This window comes from Callionymus lyra, chromosome 19 (genome assembly GCF_982586985.1).
Source record: "Callionymus lyra chromosome 19, fCalLyr1.hap1.1, whole genome shotgun sequence".
NCBI classification, from domain to species: domain Eukaryota; kingdom Metazoa; phylum Chordata; class Actinopteri; order Syngnathiformes; family Callionymidae; genus Callionymus; species Callionymus lyra.
Window position 1 is genome coordinate 10,537,941 of NC_141836.1, and position 25,812 is coordinate 10,563,752.

General features: G+C 37.3%; 2 protein-coding genes and 2 long non-coding RNA genes across 12 annotated transcripts; all 4 read left to right on the forward strand.

The window, feature by feature from the left end:
- The first annotated feature begins 1,341 nt into the window (after window positions 1–1,341).
- LOC148059447 (uncharacterized) lies at window positions 1,342–1,611 on the forward strand. The gene is made up of 2 exons (XR_015709344.1): window positions 1,342–1,486; window positions 1,528–1,611. It is a non-coding gene; the product is annotated as an uncharacterized LOC148059447 (long non-coding RNA).
- Window positions 1,612–5,594: 3,983 nt separating this feature from the next.
- LOC148059448 (tumor necrosis factor receptor superfamily member 14-like) lies at window positions 5,595–17,108 on the forward strand. Of its 4 annotated transcripts, none has more exons than XM_087780828.1 (10): window positions 5,595–5,682; window positions 5,846–5,932; window positions 6,302–6,404; window positions 15,236–15,361; window positions 15,438–15,587; window positions 15,659–15,746; window positions 15,815–15,957; window positions 16,051–16,079; window positions 16,280–16,326; window positions 16,394–17,108. In XM_087780828.1, the coding sequence occupies exons 2-10, from the start codon at window positions 5,897–5,899 to the stop codon at window positions 16,689–16,691; spliced, it is 1,020 nt and encodes a 339-aa protein (XP_087636954.1). In that variant the 5' UTR covers window positions 5,595–5,682; window positions 5,846–5,896; the 3' UTR covers window positions 16,692–17,108. The 4 variants fall into 4 exon arrangements, with proteins under 4 accessions (XP_087636954.1, XP_087636953.1, XP_087636955.1 ...); XM_087780827.1 differs by having other exon boundaries at window positions 5,629–5,682; window positions 5,783–5,932; XM_087780829.1 differs by having other exon boundaries at window positions 5,664–5,682; window positions 5,829–5,932.
- LOC148059449 (uncharacterized) lies at window positions 6,415–7,999 on the forward strand. The gene is made up of 4 exons (XR_015709360.1): window positions 6,415–6,971; window positions 7,043–7,130; window positions 7,199–7,353; window positions 7,435–7,999. It is a non-coding gene; the product is annotated as an uncharacterized LOC148059449 (long non-coding RNA).
- Window positions 8,720–25,650, forward strand: LOC148059450 (tumor necrosis factor receptor superfamily member 14-like). Of its 6 annotated transcripts, XM_087780835.1 has the most exons (9): window positions 8,720–8,795; window positions 20,541–20,606; window positions 23,449–23,535; window positions 23,903–24,005; window positions 24,220–24,345; window positions 24,422–24,571; window positions 24,643–24,730; window positions 24,799–24,947; window positions 25,029–25,650. In XM_087780835.1, exons 3-9 carry the CDS (start codon window positions 23,500–23,502, stop codon window positions 25,196–25,198), a joined length of 822 nt encoding a protein of 273 aa, XP_087636961.1. In that variant the 5' UTR covers window positions 8,720–8,795; window positions 20,541–20,606; window positions 23,449–23,499; the 3' UTR covers window positions 25,199–25,650. The 6 variants fall into 6 exon arrangements, with proteins under 6 accessions (XP_087636961.1, XP_087636962.1, XP_087636957.1 ...); XM_087780836.1 differs by lacking the exon at window positions 8,720–8,795 and having other exon boundaries at window positions 20,505–20,606; XM_087780831.1 differs by lacking the exons at window positions 8,720–8,795; window positions 20,541–20,606 and adding an exon at window positions 23,099–23,282 and having other exon boundaries at window positions 23,386–23,535.
- The last annotated feature ends 162 nt before the right edge of the window (window positions 25,651–25,812 follow it).

Here is a 25,812-nt window from a genome sequence, read left to right on the forward strand (position 1 = left end):
CTAGAGGACATGAGAGCTTCTTCTTTTCGACGTCAATTCAATGCTGAAAATTTGACTTCACTTCAACTTCAGTGTCATATGAGTCTTATAACTTAGTTTCTGTGGCAACAGCTCAGCCTTCATGGTCGAGTGGTTACAGTGATTGTTCTTTTTTAAGATCCGTGACCTCTTATGACTCGGGTTCAAGTCCACTTGTTTCCTTCACCTTCATAGTTGACTTGTTATCTAGGACCTGAGTGAGTGTTCTCTTGTGATCCTGCAGGGGGCGACACAAGCTGAACAAGTTTTATTATTTCAATAATTCATCTTCATGTTGATGAAACTTTTGTTGACTTCTCTGTCTTCTATTATTATCACCATCATCTTCTTCCAGAATTTCTAGCTCAGTGACTAAGTTGCCTGCAATTTTGGAATTTGCAGGTTGCTGGTTCAATTCCCAGATATGTCCTCAACACTTTTAATCACTTTAGTCTACTCTTTGTAATGAGCTCAACTCCCAATTGTGCATCTTTGACTTCCTGTTCACTTCACTTTAACTTAACATTTATTTCACTTTTTCACTTCAACTTCAGTGTCACCTGGTCTTATAAGTTAGCTTCTGTGGCAACAACTCAGCCTTCGTGGTCGAGTGGTAACACTTCTTGTTCTTTTTTAGATCTGTGAACTCTTATGACCTTGGGTTCAAGTCCACTTCTTTCCTTACCCTTCATAGTTGACTTGTTATCTAGGACCTGAGTGAGTGTTCTCTTGTGATCCTGCAGGGGGCGACACAACCTGAACAAGTTTAATTATTTAATCTTTCAATGATTTGTCTTCATTTTGATTATATTTCGTTGACTTCTCTGTCTTCTATTATTATTTCCAATGGTTCTATCAAGAACTTCTAGCTCAGTGAGTTAGTTTGCTGCAAATTTGAGTTCTGCAGGTTGCTGGTTCAAACCCCACTTACAATTTTAACTACACAAGTCTACATTTAAAGTGTAAAACTGTTAATTCTGCAGTTAACATGGTATCTGCTCTGGTTGAGTGGTAAGAGCAAAAGTCATGGCTTGATTGTGAAGACCACATGGTTGTGAGTTCAAATCCCACCTTCCTTCTAATTTTATCACTTCTGTCCAAACGTTCAATATAAATATATCCTAATCAAATGATTATTTGTGGACAGTGGTGGTTCAGTGGTCAGAGCAAAAGTCCCTGCTCAAGTGTGAAGTCAAAGGTTGTGAGTTCAAATCCCACCAACATTCCTTCTAATTTTATCACTTCTGTCCAAACGTTCAATATAAATATATCCTAATCAAATAATTATGTGTGGACAGTGGTGGTTCAGTGGATAGAGCAAAAGTCCCTGCTCAAGTGTGAAGTCCAAAGGTTGCGAGTTCAAATCCCACTGTTCAACAAATCAGAGCGGAAACCAAAACATATGAACACTGATGTGTTTAAAGTGAGCTAAGCTGCGGCGTGACGGTTGAGACATAAACGAAAGATGGTGGTCAAGGACAAAAGAAACATGGTGGGCAAGGATGAAAGAAAGATGGACATGAAAGAAAGATGGTGGACAAGGACAAAAGAAAGATGGAGGATAAATCAAGTGGGATGTGCAACAAGGTTCAAGGAAGAATAAAAAAAAAAAGAGAATTTTTATTTTATGAAAAAAATTCTCTTTTTTTTTACCCCAATTCTTGTCCATCACCCACCTCACTCAGACTCACTCAGCCTCACTCACCCTTATACCAACTCACTCCAACTTTTGTCCATTCTAGGACTTCATGCAAATGTCTGAACACATCATTTGTTTGGGTTTCCGCTCTGATTTGTGGAACAGTGGGATTTGAACTCACAACCTTGGGGACTTCACACTTGAGCAGGGACTTTTGCTCTATCCACTCAACCACCACTGTCCACACATAATTATTTGATTAGGATATATTTATGTCGATAATTTCAACAGAAGTGATAAAACCAGATGACAGATTGGTGGGATTTGATCCCACAACCTCAGGGAGCTCACACATGAGCAGGGACTTTTGGTTTAACCACTCAACCACCACTTTCCACAAACAATGAATTGATTAGGATATATTTATCTTTAGCATTTGGACAGAAGTGATAAAATCAAATACACATTGATGGGATTTGATCCCACAACCTCAGGGAGTTGACACATGTGCAGGGACTTTTGGTTTAACCACTCAACCACCACTGTCCACAAACAATGAATTGATTAGGATATATTTATCTTTAGCATTTGGACAGAAGTGATAAAATCAGAGATGTAGTCAGTGGGACTTGAACCCACAACCTACCAGACGGACTACCAGAGTCTATCCCAGTGAGCTAATTCACCACACTTACAAATGTCTTAAAGCCCATTTATCTTTCTTAACGTCTCAATTGTCAACGAAAAGTTCAGTAAAATGTGGGAGTTGAACCTACAGCTGTTCTTCATCTCAACTCTGCAATACAAGTATTGATCCCAATGAGATATTCAGCCACATATGAGAGTTTTCGATTCTAATATTTATCCAACTAACATAAACTGTGATGAGTATTAAAATGCAAGAGCTGGGATTTGAACCAATGACTCTGCAAGTGTTGAGCTGAGACTCCACCATCAGACCACAGGAGGACATGAGTTTTTTGACAAGAGTTTTGCTCTTAATGAAGAGTAAAGACAAGGATTACTCTGAAAAATAATCCCAACCATTAGTCGACACAAGGGTGAGTAGAAAAGGTGGGAAGAGTTCACACAGTTCGCTGTTGTCATATCAATTGGATAAATACAGAGATGTTTATTGACAATAAGGTCATATCAAATGACTAAACTAAAATAAACACATTTTAACAGAACTTAATAGACAAATGACAATATATATGAATAGAAACAAGTGTAGACAATGGAGTATTTTAACCTTTTAGAATTGGGTGTTATTGGTCTGTTTTACAAACGTATTAACTGATTTGTAAATATATTTTGCTCTTTGGTTTGACTTGATGCAAGTAAATATGTAGTTTTATGGCTTTGTCCAAGACATCGCCCCCCTGTGGACATATATATGTACTTCGACTAAACTTTAGAATATCTGTTCTTATATTTATTTATATTTGTTATATTCAATATCTTTGAATTGAAAATTTCGAATATTAAAAAGTTAAAATTAGTTTTTTATTGAATAATTAATTAAAATAATTGGAATTTGAAGTGTTCATTCGTTTTTTAGTGAAGTTAAAGTAAAGTTAAACATATTTAAGTTGTGTAAACATATCTCGATTTACATAGAAAGATTCTGCCATTTTGACAAAAATTATGTTGTTTCATGTAAAGCGTTTTTTTTTTTCAATAGAATAAGACATGGATCGTAAAAACAATTTGTGTTTGGATTTAAATCCGAGAGGGATGATGTCTTCTGTCAAGAACTGATGAATGAATTTTGATTAAAAGGAGACACATGTAGTTCTTTGTGAATTTAGCTGTAATTCTTATTATTGTTAAATTTGATGTTTTGTCTGTTTTGTTGCTTGAATAGTTTTTGTAATGTATATATATGTATATATATATATATATATATATATATATATTGAATTTTGGAACTTTATATTTTATAAATATTAAATTGAAACTGTCAAACGCTGTTAAAAAAATATATATATATTTTTTTAAATGATTAAAATGTCTTAATTTAATTTTTTATTTAAAATAAAATCAAGTTTTTAAAAAGAATCACTTTATTTTCTTTTTTTTTTTTTCTGGTCAATATTTTTCAAATAAAGTATGAACAGATAAATAAAACTACCTTTTTTTTATTTATAATTGAAAAAATAATTATATTGAATTTAGAAAACTTATTTTATATCATCAACCTCTGTGTTAAAGAGATCGTTTTGAAATAATTAAAATGTTTTAATTTATTTAAAAATAAACTTACATTTTCAATATAGAAATGATTGAATTCAATTATTAAATACAATTAATAACATTCAAAATCAACGAGATTTCAATGAAAAAAAAAGATAAATTGTTTAAAGAAATCTGCTAAATTATATATAATTTGTATTCATAGCTGAAAATGTTATAAAAGTACCAACATGAATGATTTCTGTTTAATTCTTATTATGAAAATGTATTTTCTAAATTCAACATATACTTTTCAGACAATATTTGATTGACAGCCGTCACTCATCTAATCCCACAATCAACCAGCAGGCAAGTTCAAGGTAATAATCGATTTATTTATATCAAAAGATTAAAGAAACTATAAAATATTCTCATCTGATAATTGCCAGGAAGACCAGAGAGAGTGAGCGCCCAACAACGCGCGCCCAACAACGCGCGCCCAACAACGCGCGCCCAACAACGCGCGCCCAACAACGCGCGCCCAACAACGCGCGCGGCGCGCCCAACAACGCGCGCCCAACAACGCGCGCGGCGCGCCCAACAACGCGCGCCCAACAACGCGCGCGGCGCGCCCAACAACGCGCGCCCAACAACGCGCGCCCAACAACGCGCGCGGCGCGCCCAACAACGCGCGCGGTGCGCCCAACAACGCGCGCGGCGCGCCCAACAACGCGCGCGGCGCGCCCAACAACGCGCGCCCAACAACGCGCGCGGCGCGCCCAACAACGCGCGCGGTGCGCCCAACAACGCGCGCGGCGCGCCCAACAACGCGCGCGGCGCGCCCAACAACGCGCGCCCACGCACACACACACACACACACACACACACACACACACACACACACACACACACACACACACACACACACACACACACACACACACACACACACACACACACACACACACACACACACACACACACACACACACACACACACACACACACACACACACACACACACACACACACACACACACACACCCCCACACACACACACACACACACACACACACACACACACACACACACACACACACACACACGGACCTTGACCTCCTGTCGGTGGTAGTGGTTCTGGAACACACACACATGACTAGTCGATCCAAGTTCAAGAGATGGTTTGAGACGACATCAAGGAAACTGATCATTTATGTCTAGTTCTTCGAAATAAAATGTAGATTCTCATTTAGAGAATTTTTTTTAATTTAATTTTGAAAATGTCGGCATTAACATATAATGACTATATTTAATGATCGTTTATTTCAAATTTCTACAGTAAAATCTCTCCAAATTGACCATGATAGTAGTCAAGGTCTTCATGAAGCATAATCCAGTGGAATTTTTCACTAAGCTTTTAAGAGTATAATTCTATGATATTTAAAATAAATGTGTCGTTTCTTTTACATATTATATAATGATATGACTTTTAAATCTACGTCAAAAAACAGAGTTCAGATACATTTTCCACTATATCTGTATTAACACAATTGTTGTTGGTTAAAATAAATAAATAAATAAAATTATAAATATAAATAAATCTTATAATCATTTATTCCAAAGACAGTAGAACAGGATTGCATCAGGTTGAATAAAAACAATATAAAACATTATTATTGTTACTTTATTGCAATTTTCAAGTGGTCTCATGTATCAGGTGCTTTTAGCGTCTTTACCGTTAGCTTAGCAATAGACGCGCAAGGTTTTTTTTAATGTGGGCTGACGTGGCGGTCGCTCGCTGACTGTCGGCACAACCGACAATAAACCTTTTGAATTTTCTCAGGGAAATGGTGAGCAAATGAAAGTGTGCAGTTGTTGTGTAGCGTTGTTTTTCTAATGTAAGACAAGGACCAGGATGTTAAAGATTTAAAAGTTGTTTCCTGTATTCAGCGTCACAAATGAAGGAAAGTAGAGTCACCAGGTTTTTTCTCTCCAGATGTTCCTTGTTGACAGATGTTTTTAAACCAGAGATCATGAATGAATTCTGGATAAAATCCTGAAAACATGACGATCGGATTTATGCCAATTCTTCTTTTACTGGTGAGTTTTTTTTTGTTTATTTTTCTTTACGATACAATTTTCACTGTGAGATTATTTGTAGTAAATAATTGAGTGTGATCTTCAACCAGAATAGTTACTGTGTGTGTGATTCTATAACATGTTCTTAATATGAAGGTATTTTGTTGATGGTAAAACCATGAATCAGTCCTTTATCTTATTAAAACTGTGAAGTATAATGTAAAGAATGTCAACAAAATAATAAGATTTAAAGACGGACAAATATTAAACCATTTATTTTGATTTAAATATTAGTCACTCTTTTGTCAGTGTTGAATATTTGCATGAACAACTGAGCATTATTTCTCTGATCAGTGATGAAGATGATTTTGTGTTGTTTTGTTTATACAGTTGTTTTCTACTATAACGGAGGTAAACACACTCACCTGTGACTCGTATGAATATGTGTTGAGATCAGAGGAAGAAGAAGAATGTTGTCCAAAGTGTATTCCAGGTAAGATCCAGTCTGCGACTCTATAAGTGTTGATTTATGACTTGTTGTATTTTTAACCTATTTTCTGACTTTTATTTTAAACATGCTCTGAATGTTGACATTGTTATTTTAATTTTAAGTAAAAAGTGGTCGAGACTTTATTATCAGTTCTCAGACAATAGTGAGATCAAGTCTTAAACTGTCACTTAAACAAGTCATTTATTATTTTGTCTAACAGGTGACAAAGTAAGAGTTTATTGCACAGAATTTCAAGGTACGTCCTGTATTTCCTGTGATGATGGAACTTACATGGACAAACATAACGGAGAGAAACATTGTTACAAGTGTCTGGTCTGTACTGAAGGTAAAGTTTGTTCTTCACTAGAATGATGAGTTGGTCAGTATGTAGATGTGATGTAGAATTTGTTATTGACTAACAGGACTGAGAGATCAGATCCTGTACCTTCACAGCAAACACCAAGTGTGAACCTCTGGAGGGTTTTTTCTGTGTGGACGGCTCAGTGGACACATGTGTGGCAGCACAGCAACACTCCACATGTGAACCAGGACAGTTCATCATCAGAGCAGGTGAGTTTCACATCCAACATGTGAAATGCAAGAGTGCAGAAACTATAAGACACACACAATGTTCTTCACAGGAACGTCCTCCACAGACACTGAGTGTGGAACCTGCAGTGAAGGAACATTTTCAAATGGAACGTTCACGTCATGTCAGGATCACAAACAGTGAGTGAAGCTTCACAAATGTTTGCTCCAGATGTTTTCTTCTAAACTGTCTCCACTTGTCTTTGTAGATGTTCAACATATCTACGAGAAGGAACCATTTCTTCTGACTCTGTATGTCGAGAAGGTTTGACACCAGGAGAAGAGGCTGGAATTATTGTTGCTGTGATTTTGATCGTTCTACTGATCACATGTTCTGTAGTTTGGTTTATGAAAAGACAAAGAGGTAAAAGTCCATGAGATCACATTTTTACATTGATTTATGAACATCTTGGGGTTTTTTTTAATTATTTTTCTTCTTAACCAGACAAAAAACATAACCCAGGGAAGACCCAGGACACACTGAAGAACCATGTTCCTCCACTGGGCTGGAAACACAGGAGGGTCCTCCAGAAAGAGCTGGACGATGTAACTGGGGAGAAGAAAGTATGGACCTCTCTGCTGAAGCTGCTGCCCCCGCGACAAGAATCCAGATAAACAGACCAGAGACAGCAGACGTTGAATATGAACTAAATGGACACGAGGATATTAAAGTAGATTGTTCAGTCATTCAATAGAATGTTTCAGTTTTATACAATATGAAAAATGTGTTTATAAATTATCTGTTCAGTGAACAGAACATATTTCTGTTTTTTTTCATTTCCCTGTGTGTGTGTATCTTAGTCTGTGATATAGAAAACGTCCAGTTCGTAACTTTTCATTAATCTCATAAATGTCTGATCAGTTGATAAAGAGTCATTTTTCTGTTTCACCTGAGCTTCTTATTAACTGGGGAAATGTGATAGTAAAATATTGTTTTTGTTCACTGTTATACTAGATCCACTGAGTATAAACTGTTGTCAACATTGAAGTAAAATAAGCTCCAGAAATGATACTTTGTGATGAAGTCTTAATGTTAAAAGAGAAAAATGTAATAATATCTTTAATGAATCAATTCATGTACATTTATATCAAACCTGCTATTCCCTGCATGATGGGATCAGAAACACTAGAATTCTACTTTCTCTGTACGTTTTAGATTTACAACACATGAACATACAGTAGATCTGACTTAATTATAAGGTCATGTATGTCATTAATCATTTTTCTACTTAATGACGACATCATTAAAAGTGTGAACTGCAGTCACACTACAAGTTTATGTCCATAATCCTTAGATATTCTCTCCAAATGAGAACAATTTAACAGAAGAGTTTAACATTACCTTGGCTGTGGTCATGCTCTGTAGACAGAAGCTTCACCTGCACAGGTGATCTCATTAGCTCGTCCTCTCTCTCCACCTGCACGCAAAGCAACCTGTACTCTCTGCTGCCCTCTAGTGTTACTAAAACTATTCATTATGTCCAATAAACAAACCTACAGAAAGACATCACAGTGTGGGTCATTCTTTTTTTCCAAGTGTCCCCATTTTGTCTCAAACATCAATGTAAGTAATATTTAACACTAATTGGTAAATAGCAAACATTTATGCTTCATTACAGTTGAAACAATTGTTCTCTGGTAACAAATATTTATCATTAAACATGTGTGTTCATGTCTGATCCATGGCACTCGTCATGATCGACAAATATGATATATGGTGACATTAAATGATCTTTTCTGTCAAGGATAAGGAAGTTGAAGGAGTGACGTCACAGTGTCCACTGTTGAAGGATAAGGATGTTGAGTGTCCAGCTGGAAGGAGCAGAGGAACATGTTGTTGTTTATTAAAGTCTCTTTTCATTTGATTGACATCGGTAAAAGTAACGCTAAGTTTAAGTGAAGGTATCAAGACCTGTCGCCCTTCCCAGCTATCTTCTAAATAAATAAGATATAAACTAGATTTATGCTTCATTTATCTCCGTTGGTTTTACTGTAGTAATGATAGATTTGAACTCTACAGCAAAAACGGGTCGCAAACATGTGTTGGTGCAGGAGGAGGTTTAGATAAAAACAAACAAACCCAGCATAGCCTTATTCGAAACTGAAACTAAACCGAACTAAACCTCGGACGAGGACGCCCAAGCGTGTCACTACCGTAATACTCTGTATAGAAGCGCTTCAAACTTTAAGTCGGGGAGAAGAACCCCATGTTTTTAAGTTAAATCTTCTACGACAACAAGGAAACTGATCATTTATGTCTGATTCTTCGAAATAAAATATCGAATTTTGGGATTGAAATGTAGATTCTCAATTAGAGAATTTTTTTTTATTAATTTTGAAAATGTCTGCATTAACATATGATTATATTTAATGATCGTTTATTTCAAATTTCTACAGTAAAGTCTCTCCAAAATTACCATGATAGTAGTCAAGGTCTTCATGAAGCATAATCTAGTGCAATTTTTCACTAAGCTTTTAAGAGTAAAATTCTATGATATTTAAAATAAATGTGTAGTTTCTTTTACATATTATATAATGATATGACTTTCAAATCTACGTCAAAAAACAGAGTTCAGATACATTTTCCGCTATATCTGTATTAACACAATTGTTGTTGGTTAAAATAAATAATTACATAAAATTATAAATATAAATAAATCTTATAATCATTTACTCCAAAGACAGTAGAACAGGATTTCATCAGGTTGAATAAAAACAACATAAAACATTAATATTGTTACTTTATTGCAATTTTCAAGTGGTCTCATGCAGACCCGGCTGCAGAGAAACATTTAAGGGGGGGCATTACCTTTTTTCAGGGGGCAAACTTTTCAACCTAAACACGTATTGGCTTCAGGCTGAACAATGGCTCTGGGTCGACTCGCACAGTACAGAGAAATAAAACAATAAACAATAAATAAAACCAACAAGTTTAGTGCTGTGTCCATGTATTAAACTAAAGCACCACAGCTTCACTTCTACTAAAAACTTTAGCACTGAAGTCAACCTGAACACTGGATTGAACATCAAATAAGTTTTCATCTCATTGAACAAAATCATGGTAGGTGTGATGTGTGATCTGTTTGATACTTGATGAAGCCCAGTGGCTGAAAAATATGTTTTTTAAAGGTCACCAAATGACCAACATGACAATACAGGCTCATTCTACAGGAGCCTTGTTTTTAAAAGGTACAATAAAAACAATAATGAACTCTCACCGAGCCCAAGTCCAAGGCAGGAGTCTTGGTGAGTTTAAGTAAAGCTTTAGCTGCAGCCACTCTCTCAGTTTGAATGTTCACTCCAGGGTTCAGGTTGACTTCAGTGTGTTTTCAGTAGACATGGATGGTCTTCCTGCTCGCTCTCCTTGTTACTTTTTCTTGTCAGGGTATTACGGATGTCCATACTGAAAACCAAAACCAATGACTGACTCTTTAAGCAACTGTAATCATTAATGTCAAATGATAACAATAACTGTAGTGGAACCTTATGACCACGTGGGTGCGCTGTTCTCTTTACATTGATGGGTGTGTGTTGAGAGATAATAAACGAACATATTTTGAATCCCGGATTGCTGTTAGCGTTGTTGTGTGTTCTCACATGAAAGTAACTCAAGAGTTGAGCTACAACATTGTACATTAACATCACCTGTAATAGGCGTAACAGCGCTTTGGCTTCGTTCGACAGAGCAGAGGGTTGATCACTCTTACGGAAGAAAAAACTACCTTCCTGCCAGGGCGGGCACGGCTGAACTTGGGGGCGGGCATGGCTGAACTCTTTTCAGCTTTTTTTCAGCACTGTATTCAGCTTCACAAATGAAGGAAAGTAGAGTCACCAGGTTTTTTCACTCCAGATGTTCCTTGTTGACAGATGTTTTTAAACCAGAGATCATGAATGAATTCTGGATAAAATCCTGAAAACATGACGATCGGATTTATGTCAATTCTTCTTTTACTGGTGAGTTTTTTTTGTTTGTTTTTCTTTACGATACAATTTATTTTCACTGTGATATTATTTGTAGTAAATAATTGAGTGTGATCTTCAACCAGAATAGTTACTGTGTGTGTGATTCTATAACATGTTCTTAATATGAAGGTATTTTGTTGATGGTAAAACCATGAATCAGTCCTTTATCTTGTTAAAACTGTGAAGTATAATGTAAAGAATGTCAACAGAATAATACGATTTAAAGACGGACAAATATTAAACCATTTAAAACCATGAATCAGTCCTTTACTTCCGGCACCGACGCGAGTGCAGCCTTTCCAGTAGCTCCGTGTGTTTCAGTCTTATTTTCCTTATTCTACCTGGAAGGAATTTTTCTCGGTTTCTACTGAAACTATTATTAGTATATCCCATGGATACGGATTGTTTTACGCCGAGAAGCGTTAGCCGGCGCTGACCTTAAAGCTAACCGGCTAGCGAAGAAGTGGAGATTCAAGCCTCCGGTACCTTCTATGATCATGGGGAATGTGAACTCACTACCGAACAAGATCGACGAACTGGCTGCGCTGACGAAGAACATAAAGATCTACAGGGAGTGCAGTTTACTGTGCTTAACTGAAACGTGGCTAACGGATAGCATCCCAGATGCTAACGTGGAGCTACCGGAGTTCAGCGCAAATAGAGCAGTGCCATCACGTGAGCCCGCAGTCAGCGAACGACCAGCTCACGTCAGCACGCACTGAATAAATCTTGCGCGTCTATTGCTAAGCTTACGGTAAAGAAGCTGAAAGCTACCAGATAGTTTGAGACAACTTGAAAATTGTTTTTGTCACGCAATAAATTAACTGTAATAATGTTTTATGTTGTATTTATTCAACCTGATGCAATTCTGTTCTATTTTCTTTGGACTAAATGATTATATAATTTATATTAATTATGTTTCCATTTATTTATTTTAACCAACAATAAGAATTAACTAATTTAAATTGTGTTAATAGCGCTATAGCGGAAATCTATCTTAAACTTCTATGGGGTAAATTCAAAGTTATATCATTATAATCTGTCAATTACCACACATTTATTTTAAATATCATAGAATGAAACTCTTAAAAGTTTAGTGAAAAATGTCACTGGATTATGATTCATGATGACCTTGACTACTATCCTGTTAATTTGGAGAGATTTTACTGTAGAAATTTGAAATAAATGATCATTAAATATAGTCATTAATGACGGCATTTTAAAAATGTACTTAAAAAGAATCCTTAAAAGTTTAGTGAAGAATTCCACTGTATTATGATTCATGATGACCTTGACCACTATCATGGTAAATTTGGAGAGATTTTACTGTAGAAATGTGAAATAAATGATCCTTAAATAGTCATTATATGATAATGCCGACATATTCAAAATTAAATTTTAAAAAATCCTTAAAAGCTTAGTGAAAAATTATACTGGATTATGATTCATGATGACCTTGCTGCGTGTGACGTCAAGACCCAGTCCCAAAGAAACCCCATCCTGGAGAGATGAACGACTTCAGACCTGTAGCCCTGACGTCGCACGTGATGAAGACCATGGAACGACTGGTGCTTCAACACCTCAGACCTGCCACGCCCTTGACCCCCTACAGTTTGCATACCGGGAAAAGATGGGAGTGGAAGATGCCATCATCTTCCTGCAACACCGATCTCTCTCTCACCTGGACAGAGGCAACGGTGCTGTGAGAATTACATTTTTGGACTTCTCCAGCGCCTTCAACACCATCCAGCCTCTGCTCCTGAGGGACAAGCTGTCGGGGATGGGAGTGGATTCACACCTAGTTGCCTGGATAAGCGACTACCTGACCGGCCGACCCCAGTATGTGAGACTGGGTGAATGCAGGTGTGACACGGTGGTCAGCAACACGGGGGCGCCACAGGGAACTGTGCTCTCTCCTGTCTTGTTTTCCCTGTACACGTCTGACTTTCAGCACAACTCAGAGCTCTGCCATGTGCAGAGATTTGCGGACGACACAGCCATTGTTGGCTGTATCAAGAGCGGAGAGGAGGACGAGTACAGGGAGCTCATCCAGGACTTTGTCAAATGGTGTGACAACAATCATCTGCTCCTAAACACCACCAAGACCAGGGAGATGGTTGTGGATTTCCGGAGATCCAGGGTGCACCCAGAACCAGTTCTCATCAAGGGTGACTGTGTGGAGGTGGTGCACACCTACAAATACCTGGGAGTACAGCTGGATCACAGGCTGAACTGGACCACCAACACAGATGCTCTGTGCAAGAAAGGACAGAGTCGTTTGTACTTCCTTCGAAGGCTGGCATCCTTCAACATCTGCAGGAAGCTGCTACAGACATTCTACCAGTCTGTGGTAGCGAGTGCCCTCCTGTACTCAGTGGTGTGCTGGGGGGGCAGTCTAAAGAAGAAGGATGCTTCACGCCTGGACAAACTAATAAGGAAGGCAGGCTCTGTTGTAGGCACAGAACTGGACAGTCTGACATCCATAGCTGAGCGACGCTCCCTCAACAGGCTCCTGTCCATCATAGACAATCCACAGCATCCCCTTCACAGCACCATAGACCGACAGAGGAGCAGCTTCAGCGACAGACTGCTGTCAATGTCCTGCTCCACTGAAAGACTGAGATCATTCCTCCCCCATGCCATCAGACTCTTCAACCTGCATCACACATGACGCAGACTCATCCCATTCTTTTTAACGTTTTATATATTTTTTTAATACTTTCATTTTATTCTATTTTTTTTTTCTTCTTCCCTTTTTATACATATGTTTCAGTATATTTTAGACTGTACATAAGTAAGTAAGTAAGTAGTAAGTAAGTAAGTAATATTTATTTATATAGCGCTTTTCGAGACCAGGGTCACAAAGCGCTTAAACAATCAAAACAATACTCAAAAAAGTATATACTTTAAAGATCAAGATAATACTGAGAACAACACAGGAGTTCGAGAAATTCAAGGAAAAGCCTGAACAAACAGAAACGTCTTAAGATGTTTCTTAAAGGAGTCAGTAGATCCATCAAGCGCAAAGAGAGAGGAAGATCGTTCCAAAGCTTAGGAGCAACAGGCTGAAAAGATTTCTCTCCTCTGGTCCTGAACCGTGTGCGTGGAACCATAAGTAGATTTTGATCCACAGACCTCAGAGCCCGAGCTGGGGTGTAAGGCTGGATCAGATCAGTGATGTAAGGAGGAGTCTGACCATGAATAGCTCTGAAAGTAAGAACCAGAATTTTAAAGTTGATCCTGAAAGAAACTGGAAGCCAGTGAAGAGTTTTAAGGACCGGAGAGATGTGAGTTCTCCTACTTGAGCGGGTCAGAATTCTCGCTGCAGAGTTCTGAATCAACTGCAGACGAGACACATCCTTCTTGTTAAGACATGAAAACAAACTGTTACAATAGTCCAAACGAGAAGAAACAAACGCATGGATTACAAGCTCCAGATCATGTTCCGACAACATTTTCCTAAGTTTAGAGATTTTTCTCAGTTGAAGGAAACAGTTTCTGGTTAGTTTTCTGCAGTGTCGAACAAGAGACATGTCTTTATCAAATACAACACCCAGGTTTCTCAGGCTCAGTTTGACAGACTGACCTAAGTCACCCAAGTACTGACTCAACCCTGGAATCTTATCATCAGGAGCAATCACCAGTGTTTCAGTCTTTCAATAACTTGCATGCCTCTGTGTTCTATCTCTTTGTAACATATTCTGGAGCTGCTGAACTGCGAATTTCTCTAAGGAGATGAATAAAGTATCTATCTATCTTTATCTTGTTAAAACTGTGAAGTATAATGTAAAGAATGTCAACAGAATAATTTGATTTAAAGACGGACAAATATTAAACCATTTATTTTTATTTGAATATTAGTCGCTCTTTTGTCAGTGTTAAATATTTGCATGAACAACTGAGCATTATTTCTCTGATCAGTGATGAAGATGATTTTATGTTGTTTTGTTTATACAGTCGTTTTCTACTATAACGGAGGTAAACACACTCACCTGTCACTACACTGAATATGTGAGGAGGACAGACGAAGGAGAAGAATGTTGTCCAAAGTGTAAACCAGGTAAGATCCAGTCTTGGTCCTCGACTCTATAAGTGTTGATTTATGACTTGTTGTATTTTTGACCTATTTTCTGACTTTTATTTTAAACATGCACTGAATGTTGACATTGTTATTTTAATTGTAAGTAAAAAGTGGTCGAGACTTTATTATCAGTTCTCAGACAATAGTGAGATCAAGTCTTAAACTGTCACTTAAACAAGTCATTTATTATTTTGTCTAACAGGTGACAAAGTAAGAGTTTATTGCACAGAATTTCAAGGTACGTCCTGCACTGTCTGTGATGATGGAACTTACATGGACAAACATAACGGAGAGAAACATTGTTACAAGTGTCTGGTCTGTACTGAAGGTAAAGTTTGTTCTTCACTAGAATGATGAGTTGGTCAGTATGTAGATGTGATGTAGAATTTGTTATTGACTAACAGGACTGAGAGAGATCAGATCCTGTACCTTCACAGCAAACACCAAGTGTGAACCTCTTGAGGGTTTTTTCTGTGTGGACGGCTCAGTGGACACATGTGTGGCAGCACAGCAACACTCCACATGTGAACCAGGACAGTTCATCATCAGAGCAGGTGAGTTTCACATCCAACATGTGAAATGCAAGAGTGCAGAAACTATAAGACACACACAATGTTCTTCACAGGAACGTCCTCCACAGACACTGAGTGTGGAACCTGCAGTGAAGGAACATTTTCAAATGGAACGTTCACGTCATGTCAGGATCACAAACAGTGAGTGAAGCTTCACAAATGTTTGCTCCAGATGTTTTCTTCTAAACTGTCTCCACTTGTCTTTGTAGATGTTCAACATATCTACGAGAAGGAACCATTTCTTCTGACTCTGTATGTCGAGAAGGTTTGACACCAGGAGAACTGGCTGGAATTATTGTTGTTCTACTGATCACATGTTCTGTAGTTTGTTGGTGTATAAAAAGTAAAAGAGGTAAAAAACAAATGCATTCATAATATCACATTGTTATATTGATTCGTGTTTATCTGAAGACATTTGCTTTTAACAATTTTTCCCCTTAACCAGGTCGAAAAGAGTTCATGAGAAGAATGAAGGTATGTAAGAACAATTTTTAGTCATTTATTGAAGTGATTTTATTACAGTGAACTTGTTACATACTTCTGTTTAAGTAAAATGTTGATTCATTCTGCAGATGTCATCATTTGTACAATTAAAATTCATGTAACTTTTTGTTTCATATCTTCAGCACTGCAGTATTTGTGCATCAGAGTAACTATCATTTGTCTCTTATTAGAAGGTGGCAGTGAAAACGACTGTATTGATGGATTCAACGGAGCATCCGTGAGAATTTTAATTTGTTTGAGCTTTTTTTTTAAATCTAAACTGACTTCTTTTTATCTTGTCTTAGATCAATTGATTCATCTGAGAATAAGTCAGATGAAGTCGAACATTTTCCACAGATGGAAGAATGCGGGGAAGACCCAGGACACACTGAAGAACCATGTTCCTCCACTGGGCTGGAAACACAGGAGGGTCCTCCAGAAAGAGCTGGACGATGTAACTGGGGAGAAGAAAGTATGGACCTCTCTGCTGAAGCTGCTGCCCCCGCGACAAGAATCCAGATAAACAGACCAGAGACAGCAGACGTTGAATATGAACTAAATGGACACGAGGATATTAAAGTAGATTGTTCAGTCATTCAATAGAATGTTTCAGTTTTATACAATATGAAAAATGTGTTTATAAATTATCTGTTCAGTGAACATAACATATTTCTGTTTTATTTTCATTTGCCTGTGTGTGTGTAGCTTAGTCTGTGACGTAGAAAACATCCAGTCCGTCACCTTTCATTAATCTCATAAATGTCTGATCAGTTGATATAGATCTGCTCTAAGCTTCTTGTCATCTGTGGAAATGTTGTGATTGTGAAATATTGTGTTTGTTCAGTGTTCAGACCCGGTGACATGGGCGGGCATTGAGAGGCCATGCCCGCCCTTGCACGAAGGTAGTTTTTTTTCCGTATTAAAATGTCTTAATTTATGTTTTTAAAAATAATGACTTTATTTTCTCTTTTTTTTTTCCGGCCAATATTTTTCAAATAAAGTATGAACATGGAAAAAAAACCTCCCCTTGTTATTTATAATAGAAAAAAATATTATATTGAATTTAGAAAACTTATTTCATATCATCAAACTCTGTGTTTAAAAGATCGTTTTTAAAAAATTAAAATGTTTTTATTTATTTAAAAATAAACTTAAGTTTTCAATACAGAAATGATTGATTTAAGCATGAAAAAATGAATTCAATGCTTAAAAAAACAAGATTCCAATGAAAAAAAAAAGATAAATTGTTTAAAGAAATCTGCAATGCAAAAACCAACATGAATGATTTCTGTTGAATATTATTATTCTTATTCCAAAATATATTTTCTAAATTCAACATATACTTTTCAGCCAATATTTGATTGACAGCTGTCACTCATCTAATCCCACAATCAACCAGCAGGCAAGTTCAAGGTAATAATCGATTTATTTATATCAAAAGATTACAGAAACTATAAAATATTCTCATCTGATAATTTCCAGGAAGACCAGAGAGAGTGAGCGCCCAAGCACACAGACACCTACTTGTGGACTTTGATTCCTCACTTTATTGTCATCTCGCCTTAACACGCAAACGGAAAACGGGATTCGTAGTCTCCGCCCTTTAAATGTTGTGGACTTTGATTCTTCAAATGACTCCACAAGACTTTCAGAAAGATGCTGCAGGTTCAGAACCAACACAAGCGACGATAACTGTGACACAAGCGACAAGAACTGTGACACATCTTTTGAACTGCAGCCAACCACTCTACCATCTCAGCAATGACGCCCAGGGCGTTGCATCACAGAAAGGTATCTCATGTGTCAACAAGTCTATTTTCACTGTAGCCACAGCTGCCACGCTACAACACACAACAACGCTAACAGCAATCAATGTCAAGAGAACAGCGCACCCAAGTGGTCATTAGGTTCCACTACAGTTATTGTTATCATTTGACAATAATGGTTACAGTTGCTTAAAGAGTCAGTCATTGGTTTTGGTTTTCAGTATGGACATCCGTAATACCCTGACAAGAAAAAGTAACAAGGAGAGCGAGCAGGAAGACCATCCATGTCTACTGAAAACACACTGAAGTCAACCTGAACCCTGGAGTGAACATTCAAACTGAGAGAGTAGCTGCAGCTAAAGCTTTACTTGAACTCACCAAGACTCCTGCCTTGGACTTGGGCTCAGTGAAAGTTCAGTATTGTTTTTATTGTACCTTTTAAAAACAAGGCTCCTGTATAATGAGCCTGTATTGTCATGTTGGTCATTTGGTGACCTTTAAAAAACATTTTTCAGCCACTGGGCTTCATCAAGTATCAAACAGATCACACATCACACCTACCATGATTTTGTTCAATGAGATGAAAACGTATTTGATGTTCAATCCAGTGTTCAGGTTGACTTCAGTGCTAAAGTTTTTAGTAGAAGTGAAGCTGTGGTGCTTTAGTTTAATACATGGACACAGCACTAAACTTTGTTGTTGGCTGTTAGTTTTTTTTAGATTTTGGGATCAACCGTCACTTTTTAGTAATGGGAGAATTATTTCTCTGTACTGTGCGAGTCGACCCAGAGCCATTGTTCAGCCTGAAGCCAATACGTTTTTAGGTTGAAAAGTTTGCCCCCCTGAAAAAATGTAATGCCCCCCCTTAAATGTTTCTCTGCAGCCGGGTCTGTCAGTGTTATACTAGATCCACTCAGTATAAACTGTTGTCAACATTGAAGTCAAATAAGCTCCAGAAATGATACTTTGTGATGAAGTCTTAATGTTAAAAGAGAAAAATGTAATAATATCTTTAATGAATCAATTCATGTTCATTTATATCAAACCTGCTATTCCCTGCATGATGGGATCAGAAACACTAGAATTCTACTTTCTCTGTACGTTTTAGATTTACAACACATGAACATACAGTAGATCTGACTTAATATTAAAGGTCATGCATGTCATTAATCATTTTTCTACTTAATGACGACTAGTGATGGGTCCGGAAACACCGATGCGTCGAAGCATGCGTCGAGCTCAGACAGCAACACCAGTGTCGGTGCGCGTATCGCTTTAAGAAAGTCACCGATGCCCGGACTGTAGCGTTCTGACGTCACAGCGCCCAACTGTTTAAAGGAAGCGCATCTATCAGATGCATCTGCCAAACTGATCGCGGATCTTTTGCGTAGAAAAAGATTAAATCATGGAGCAACCCAAAAATAAAAGAAAGCTTTCCACCGTGTGGGACCACTTTGATCTGGTCTCAGAAAATAAGGTGTTTGTTTTAATTTTTCAAAGTTTCCCCTTGGTCCGTTTTATTTCAAATTCATATAAAAGATGAGTATTAACTATTCATATTGTCTTCGGTAGGTTATGTTTCGAATCTGTTCCACAGAATTGTCCTATTACGTATTTGAATAAATCCACCTCCTCAGAGGCACTATCGGGCACGGAAATGCCCACAAACTGCCAGGAGGAACTCAGGTACAAATCCACTGTACAAAACATTCAAGATCGCTTCATTCATAATCAATTTATATTACTTTATTTTCTCATTTTAACCACCAAGCTTCCAGGAAGCAGGTGCCGGATGAGGCTCTGCTGGAATTCATCATGACTGAAGAAGAAGCTTCTTCTTTTTTTTTTTAAAGTGTAAAACACAAAAATATGTGCACAAGCATCCTCATTTACAACACATTCACTTGCATGTTTACATTATATACATATGTATTTATATTTAGTGTATCAAAATGATGCAATGTGAAATACAATGACTTAAATTATATTATTGTATATGTGTCATCAAATCAGTCTCAGTTGAGCCTCTCAACTAGGTTGCTTGTAATGATTAATTACGTCCAGCAGATGTCAGTATTCAGTGACACAGTATCGGCACAGTATCAATACAGTGTTGCTGTGTGTTGAAACGTTTCATGATGCCTCATCGACCCATCCCTAGCGACATCATTAAAAGTGTGAACTGCAGTCACACTACAAGTTTATGTCCATAATCCTTAGATATTCTCTCCAAATGAGAACAATTTAACAGAAGACTTTAACATTACCTTGGCTGTGGTCATGCTCTGTAGACAGAAGCTTCACCTGCACAGGTGATCTCATTAGCTCGTCCTCTCTCTCCACCTGCACGCAAAGAAACATGTACTCTCTGCTGCCCTCTAGTGTTACTTAAACTATTCATTATATCCAATAAACAAACCTACAGAAAGACTTCACAGTGTGGGTCATTCTTTTTTTTCAAGTTTCCCCATTTTGTCTCAAACATCAATGTAACTAATATTTAACACTAATTGGTAAATAGCAAATATTTATGCTTCATTACAATTGAAACAATTGTTCTCTGGTAACAAATATTTATCATTAAACATGTGTGTTCATGTATGATCCATGGCACTCGTCATGATGGACAAATATGATATATGGTGACATTAAATGATCTTTTCTGTCAAGGATAAGGATGTTGAAGGAGTGACGTCACAGTGTCCACTGTTGAAGGATAAGGATGTTGAGTGTCCAGCTGGAAGGAGCAGAGGTACATGTTGTTGTTTATTAAAGTCTCTTTTCATTTGATTGACATGGGTAAATGTAACGCTAAGTTTAAGTGAAGGTATCAAGACCTGTCGCCCTTCCCAGCTATCTTCTAAATAAATAAGATATAAACTAGATTTATGCTTCATTTATCTCCGTTGGTTTTACTGTAGTAATGATAGATTTGAACTCTACAGCAAAAACGGGTCGCAAACATGTGTTGGTGCAGGAGGAGGTTTAGATAAAAACAAACAAACCCAGCATAGCTTTGTTCTAAAGTGAAACTAAACCGAACTAAACCTCGGACGAGGACGCCCAAGCGTGTCACTACCGTAATACTCTGTATAGAAGCGCTTCAAACTTTAAGGCGGGGAGAAGAACCCCATGTTTTTAAGTTAAATCTTCTACGACAACAAGGAAACTGATCATTTATGTCTGATTCTTCGAAATAAAACATCGAATTTTGGGATTGAAATGTAGATTCTCATTTAGAGAATTTTTTTTTAATTAATTTTGAAAATGTCTGCATTAACATATGACTATATTTAATGATCGTTTATTTCAAATTTCTACAGTAAAGTCTCTCCAAAATTACCATGATAGTAGTCAAGGTCTTCATGAAGCATAATCTAGTGCAATTTTTCACTAAGCTTTTAAGAGTAAAATTCTATGATATTTAAAATAAATGTGTAGTTTCTTTTACATATTATATAATGATATGACTTTCAAATCTACGTCAAAAAACAGAGTTCAGATACATTTTCCGCTATATCTGTATTAACACAATTGTTGTTGGTTAAAATAAATAATTACATAAAATTATAAATATAAATAAATCTTATAATCATTTACTCCAAAGACAGTAGAACAGGATTTCATCAGGTTGAATAAAAACAACATAAAACATTAATATTGTTACTTTATTGCAATTTTCAAGTGGTCTCATGCAGACCCGGCTGCAGAAAAACATTTAAGGGGGGGCATTACCTTTTTTCAGGGGGCAAACTTTTCAACCTAAACACGTATTGGCTTCAGGCTGAACAATGGCTCTGGGTCGACTCGCACAGTACAGAGAAATAAAACAATAAACAATAAATAAAACCAACAAGTTTAGTGCTGTGTCCATGTATTAAACTAAAGCACCACAGCTTCACTTCTACTAAAAACTTTAGCACTGAAGTCAACCTGAACACTGGATTGAACATCAAATAAGTTTTCATCTCATTGAACAAAATCATGGTAGGTGTGATGTGTGATCTGTTTGATACTTGATGAAGCCCAGTGGCTGAAAAATATGTTTTTTAAAGGTCACCAAATGACCAACATGACAATACAGGCTCATTCTACAGGAGCCTTGTTTTTAAAAGGTACAATAAAAACAATACTGAACTTTCACTGAGCCCAAGTCCAAGGCAGGAGTCTTGGTGAGTTCAAGTAAAGCTTTAGCTGCAGCTACTCTCTCAGTTTGAATGTTCACTCCAGGGTTCAGGTTGACTTCAGTGTGTTTTCAGTAGACATGGATGGTCTTCCTGCTCGCTCTCCTTGTTACTTTTTCTTGTCAGGGTATTACGGATGTCCATACTGAAAACCAAAACCAATGACTGACTCTATAAGCAACTGTAACCATTAATGTCAAATGATAACAATAACTGTAGTGGAACCTAATGACCACTTGGGTGCGCTGTTCTCTTGACATTGATGGGTGTGTGTTGAGAGATAATAAACGAACATATTTTGAATCCCGGATTGCTGTTAGCGTTGTTGTGTGTTCTCACATGAAAGTAACTCAAGAGTTGAGCTACAACATTGTACATTAACATCACCTGTAATAGGCGTAACTAGTGATGTGTCTGACTGTGTCGAGGCTTGGAAGCGTGTGTCGAGTTATCCAGGAAATTGTTCATGAAGCGTGTATCGAGGCGTGTGCTGGTTACGTAGGTGGTGACGTATGATGACCTTTGAGGCCACCCGAGCCAGAGCCTTCCGTCATGAGAAAGTGCTGCGTTAACCAGCAGCTCGTCACGTGACCGGTTCGGTAATCGCTCGGGAACTTCCAAAGCTGGTGAAATAATTTTTTTTTTAAAAAAAGACTGAAGCAAAGCAGTGTTGCTTTTTTGGAATAAAATATAATAGGTTTTTCAGAAAACAAGTTAGTCAAGCACATTTATTTATTATCACAATCATTTGCGAACAAAATATGCAATGCTCCGAATTGTCCACATGATGGCATGGTCGTGCAAATGAAGCCTCATGAGGCTTTGCTCCAAAGATGAACTCCTCGGCTGCGAGGCTTCAGTGCTTCATGAGGCTTCATCTCGCCATCACTAGGCGTAACAGCGCTTTGGCTTCTTTCGACAGAGCAGAGGGTTGATCACTCTTATGGAAAAAAAAAACTACCTTCCTGCCAGGGCGGGCATGGCCTCTCAATGCCCGCCCATGTCACCGGGTCTGATCATGTATCGGGTGCTTTCAGCGTCTTAAGCAAATGACGCGCAAGGTTTTTTTTTAATGTGGGCTGACGTGATGGCAGTCACCTCGCGGGAATACAGGCATAGGCGTGTACCTTTAAATGTTGTGGAATTTGATTCTTGAACTGGCTCCACAAGACTTTCAAGAAGACGCTGCAGGTTCAGAACCAACACAACCGACAAGAAACCTTTTGAATTTTCTCAGGGAAATGGTGAGCAAATGAAAGTGTGCAGTTGTTGTGTAGCGTTGTGTTTCTAATGTAAGACAAGGACCAGGATGTTAAAGATTTAAAAGTTTTTTTTACCTGTATTCAGCGTCACAAATGAAGGAAAGTAGAGTCACCAGGTTTTTTCACTCCAGATGTTCCTTGTTGACAGATGTTTTTAAACCAGAGATCATGAATGAATTCTGGATAAAATCCTGAAAACATGACGATCGGATTTATGTCAATTCTTCTTTTACTGGTGAGTTTTTTTTTGTTGGTTTTTCTTTACGATACAATTTTCACTGAGATTATTTGTAGTAAATCATTTAGTGTGATCTTCAACCAGAATAGTTACTGTGTGTGTGATTCTATAACATGTTCTTAATATGAAGGTATTTTGTTGAAGGTAAAACCATGAATCAGTCCTTTATCTTGTTAAAACTGTGAAGTATAATGTAAAGAATGTCAACAGAATAATACGATTTAAAGACGGAAAAATATTAAACCATTTATTTTGATTTAAATATTAGTCGCTCTTTTGTCAGTGTTGAATATTTGCATGAACAACTGAGCATTATTTCTCTGATCAGTGATGAAAATGATTTTATGTTGTTTTGTTTATACAGTTGTTTTCTACTATAATGGAGGTAAACACACTCACCTGTCACTCATATGAATATGTGTTGAGATCAGACGAAGGAGAAGAATGTTGTCCAAAGTGTAAACCAGGTAAGATCCAGTCTGTGACTCTATAAGTGTTGATTTATGACTTGTTGTATTTTTGACCTATTTTCTGACTTTTATTTTAAACATGCTCTGAATGTTGACATTATTTTCATTTTAAGTAAGAAGTGGTCGAGACTTTATTATCAGTTCTCACACAATAGTGAGATCAAGTCTTAAACTGTCACTTAAACTAGTCATTTATTATTTTGTCTAACAGGTGACAAAGTAAGAGTTGATTGCACAGAATTTCAAAGTACGTCCTGCACGGTCTGTGATGATGGAACTTACATGAACAAATATAACGGAGAGAAACATTGTTTCAAGTGTCTGGTCTGTACTGAAGGTAAAGTTTGTTCTTCACTAGAATGATGAGTTGGTCAGTATGTAGATGTGATGTAGAATTTGTTATTGACTAACAGGACTGAGAGAGATCAGATCCTGTACCTTCACAGCAAACAGCAAGTGTGAACCTCTGGAGGGTTTTTTCTGTGTGGACGGCTCAGTGGACACATGTGTGGCAGCACAGCAACACTCCACATGTGAACCAGGACAGTTCATCAACAGAGCAGGTGAGTTTCACATCCAACATGTGAAATGCAAGAGTGCAGAAACTATAAGACACACACAATGTTCTTCACAGGAACGTCCTCCACAGACACTGAGTGTGGAACCTGCAGTGAAGGAACATTTTCAAATGGAACGTTCACGTCATGTCAGGATCACAAACAGTGAGTGAAGCTTCACAAATGTTTGCTCCAGATGTTTTCTTCTAAACTGTCTCCACTTGTCTTTGTAGATGTTCATTATATCTACGAGAAGGAACCATTTCTTCTGACTCTGTATGTTTGACACCAGGAATAGTGGTTGGAATTATTGTTGTGATTATGATCGTTCAACTGATCACATGTTCTGTAGTTTGTCATTTTATAAAAAGACGTAAAAGAGGTAAAAGTCCATGAAATCACATTTTTACATCGATTTATGAACATCTTGGGGTTTTTTTAAATTATTTTTCTTCTTAACCAGACAAAAAACATAACCCAGGGAAGACCCAGGACACACTGAAGAACTATGTTCCTCCACTGGGCTGGAAACACAGGAGGGTCCTCCAGAAAGAGCTGGACGATGTAACTGGGGAGAAGAAAGTATGGACCTCTCTGCTGAAGCTGCTGCCCCCGCGACAAGAATCCAGATAAACAGACCAGAGACAGCAGACGTTGAATATGAACTAAATGGACACGAGGATATTAAAGTAGATTGTTCAGTCATTCAATAGAATGTTTCAGTTTTATACAATATGAAAAATGTGTTTGTAAATTATCTGTTCAGTGAACAGAACATATTTCTGTTGTATTTTCATTTGCCTGTGTGTGTGTAGCTTAGTCTGTGATATAGAAAACATCCAGTCCGTCACCTTTCATTAATCTCATAAATGTCTGATCAGTTGATAAAGATCTGCTCTAAGCTTCTTGTCATCTGTGGAAATGTTGTGATTGTAAAATATTGTGTTTGTTCAGTGTTCAGACCCGGTGACATGGGTGGGCATTGAGAGGCCATGCCCGCCCTTGCACGAAGGTAGTTTTTTTTCCGTATTAAAATGTCTTAATTTAATTTTTTATTTTAAATAAAATTAAGTTTTTAAAAATAATGACTTTATTTTCTCTTTTTTTTTCCGGCCAATATTTTTCAAATAAAGTATGAACATGGAAAAAAAAACTCCCCTTGTTATTTATAATAGAAAAAATTATTATATTGAATTTAGAAAACTTATTTCATATCATCAAACTCTGTGTTAAAAAGATAGTTTTGA

Bases quoted from the DNA above. Each gene is read 5' to 3' on its own strand.
- LOC148059448 (XM_087780828.1), top strand. From the start codon at position 5,897: ATGACGATCGGATTTATGCCAATTCTTCTTTTACTG. The intron at 5,933-6,301 runs GTGAGTTTTTTT...TTGTTTATACAG, and splicing joins TGCCAATTCTTCTTTTACTG to TTGTTTTCTACTATAACGGA. The intron at 16,080-16,279 runs GTATGTAAGAAC...GTCTCTTATTAG, and splicing joins AGTTCATGAGAAGAATGAAG to AAGGTGGCAGTGAAAACGAC.
- LOC148059450 (XM_087780835.1), top strand. From the start codon at position 23,500: ATGACGATCGGATTTATGTCAATTCTTCTTTTACTG. The intron at 23,536-23,902 runs GTGAGTTTTTTT...TTGTTTATACAG, and splicing joins TGTCAATTCTTCTTTTACTG to TTGTTTTCTACTATAATGGA. The intron at 24,731-24,798 runs GTGAGTGAAGCT...TTGTCTTTGTAG, and splicing joins TCATGTCAGGATCACAAACA to ATGTTCATTATATCTACGAG.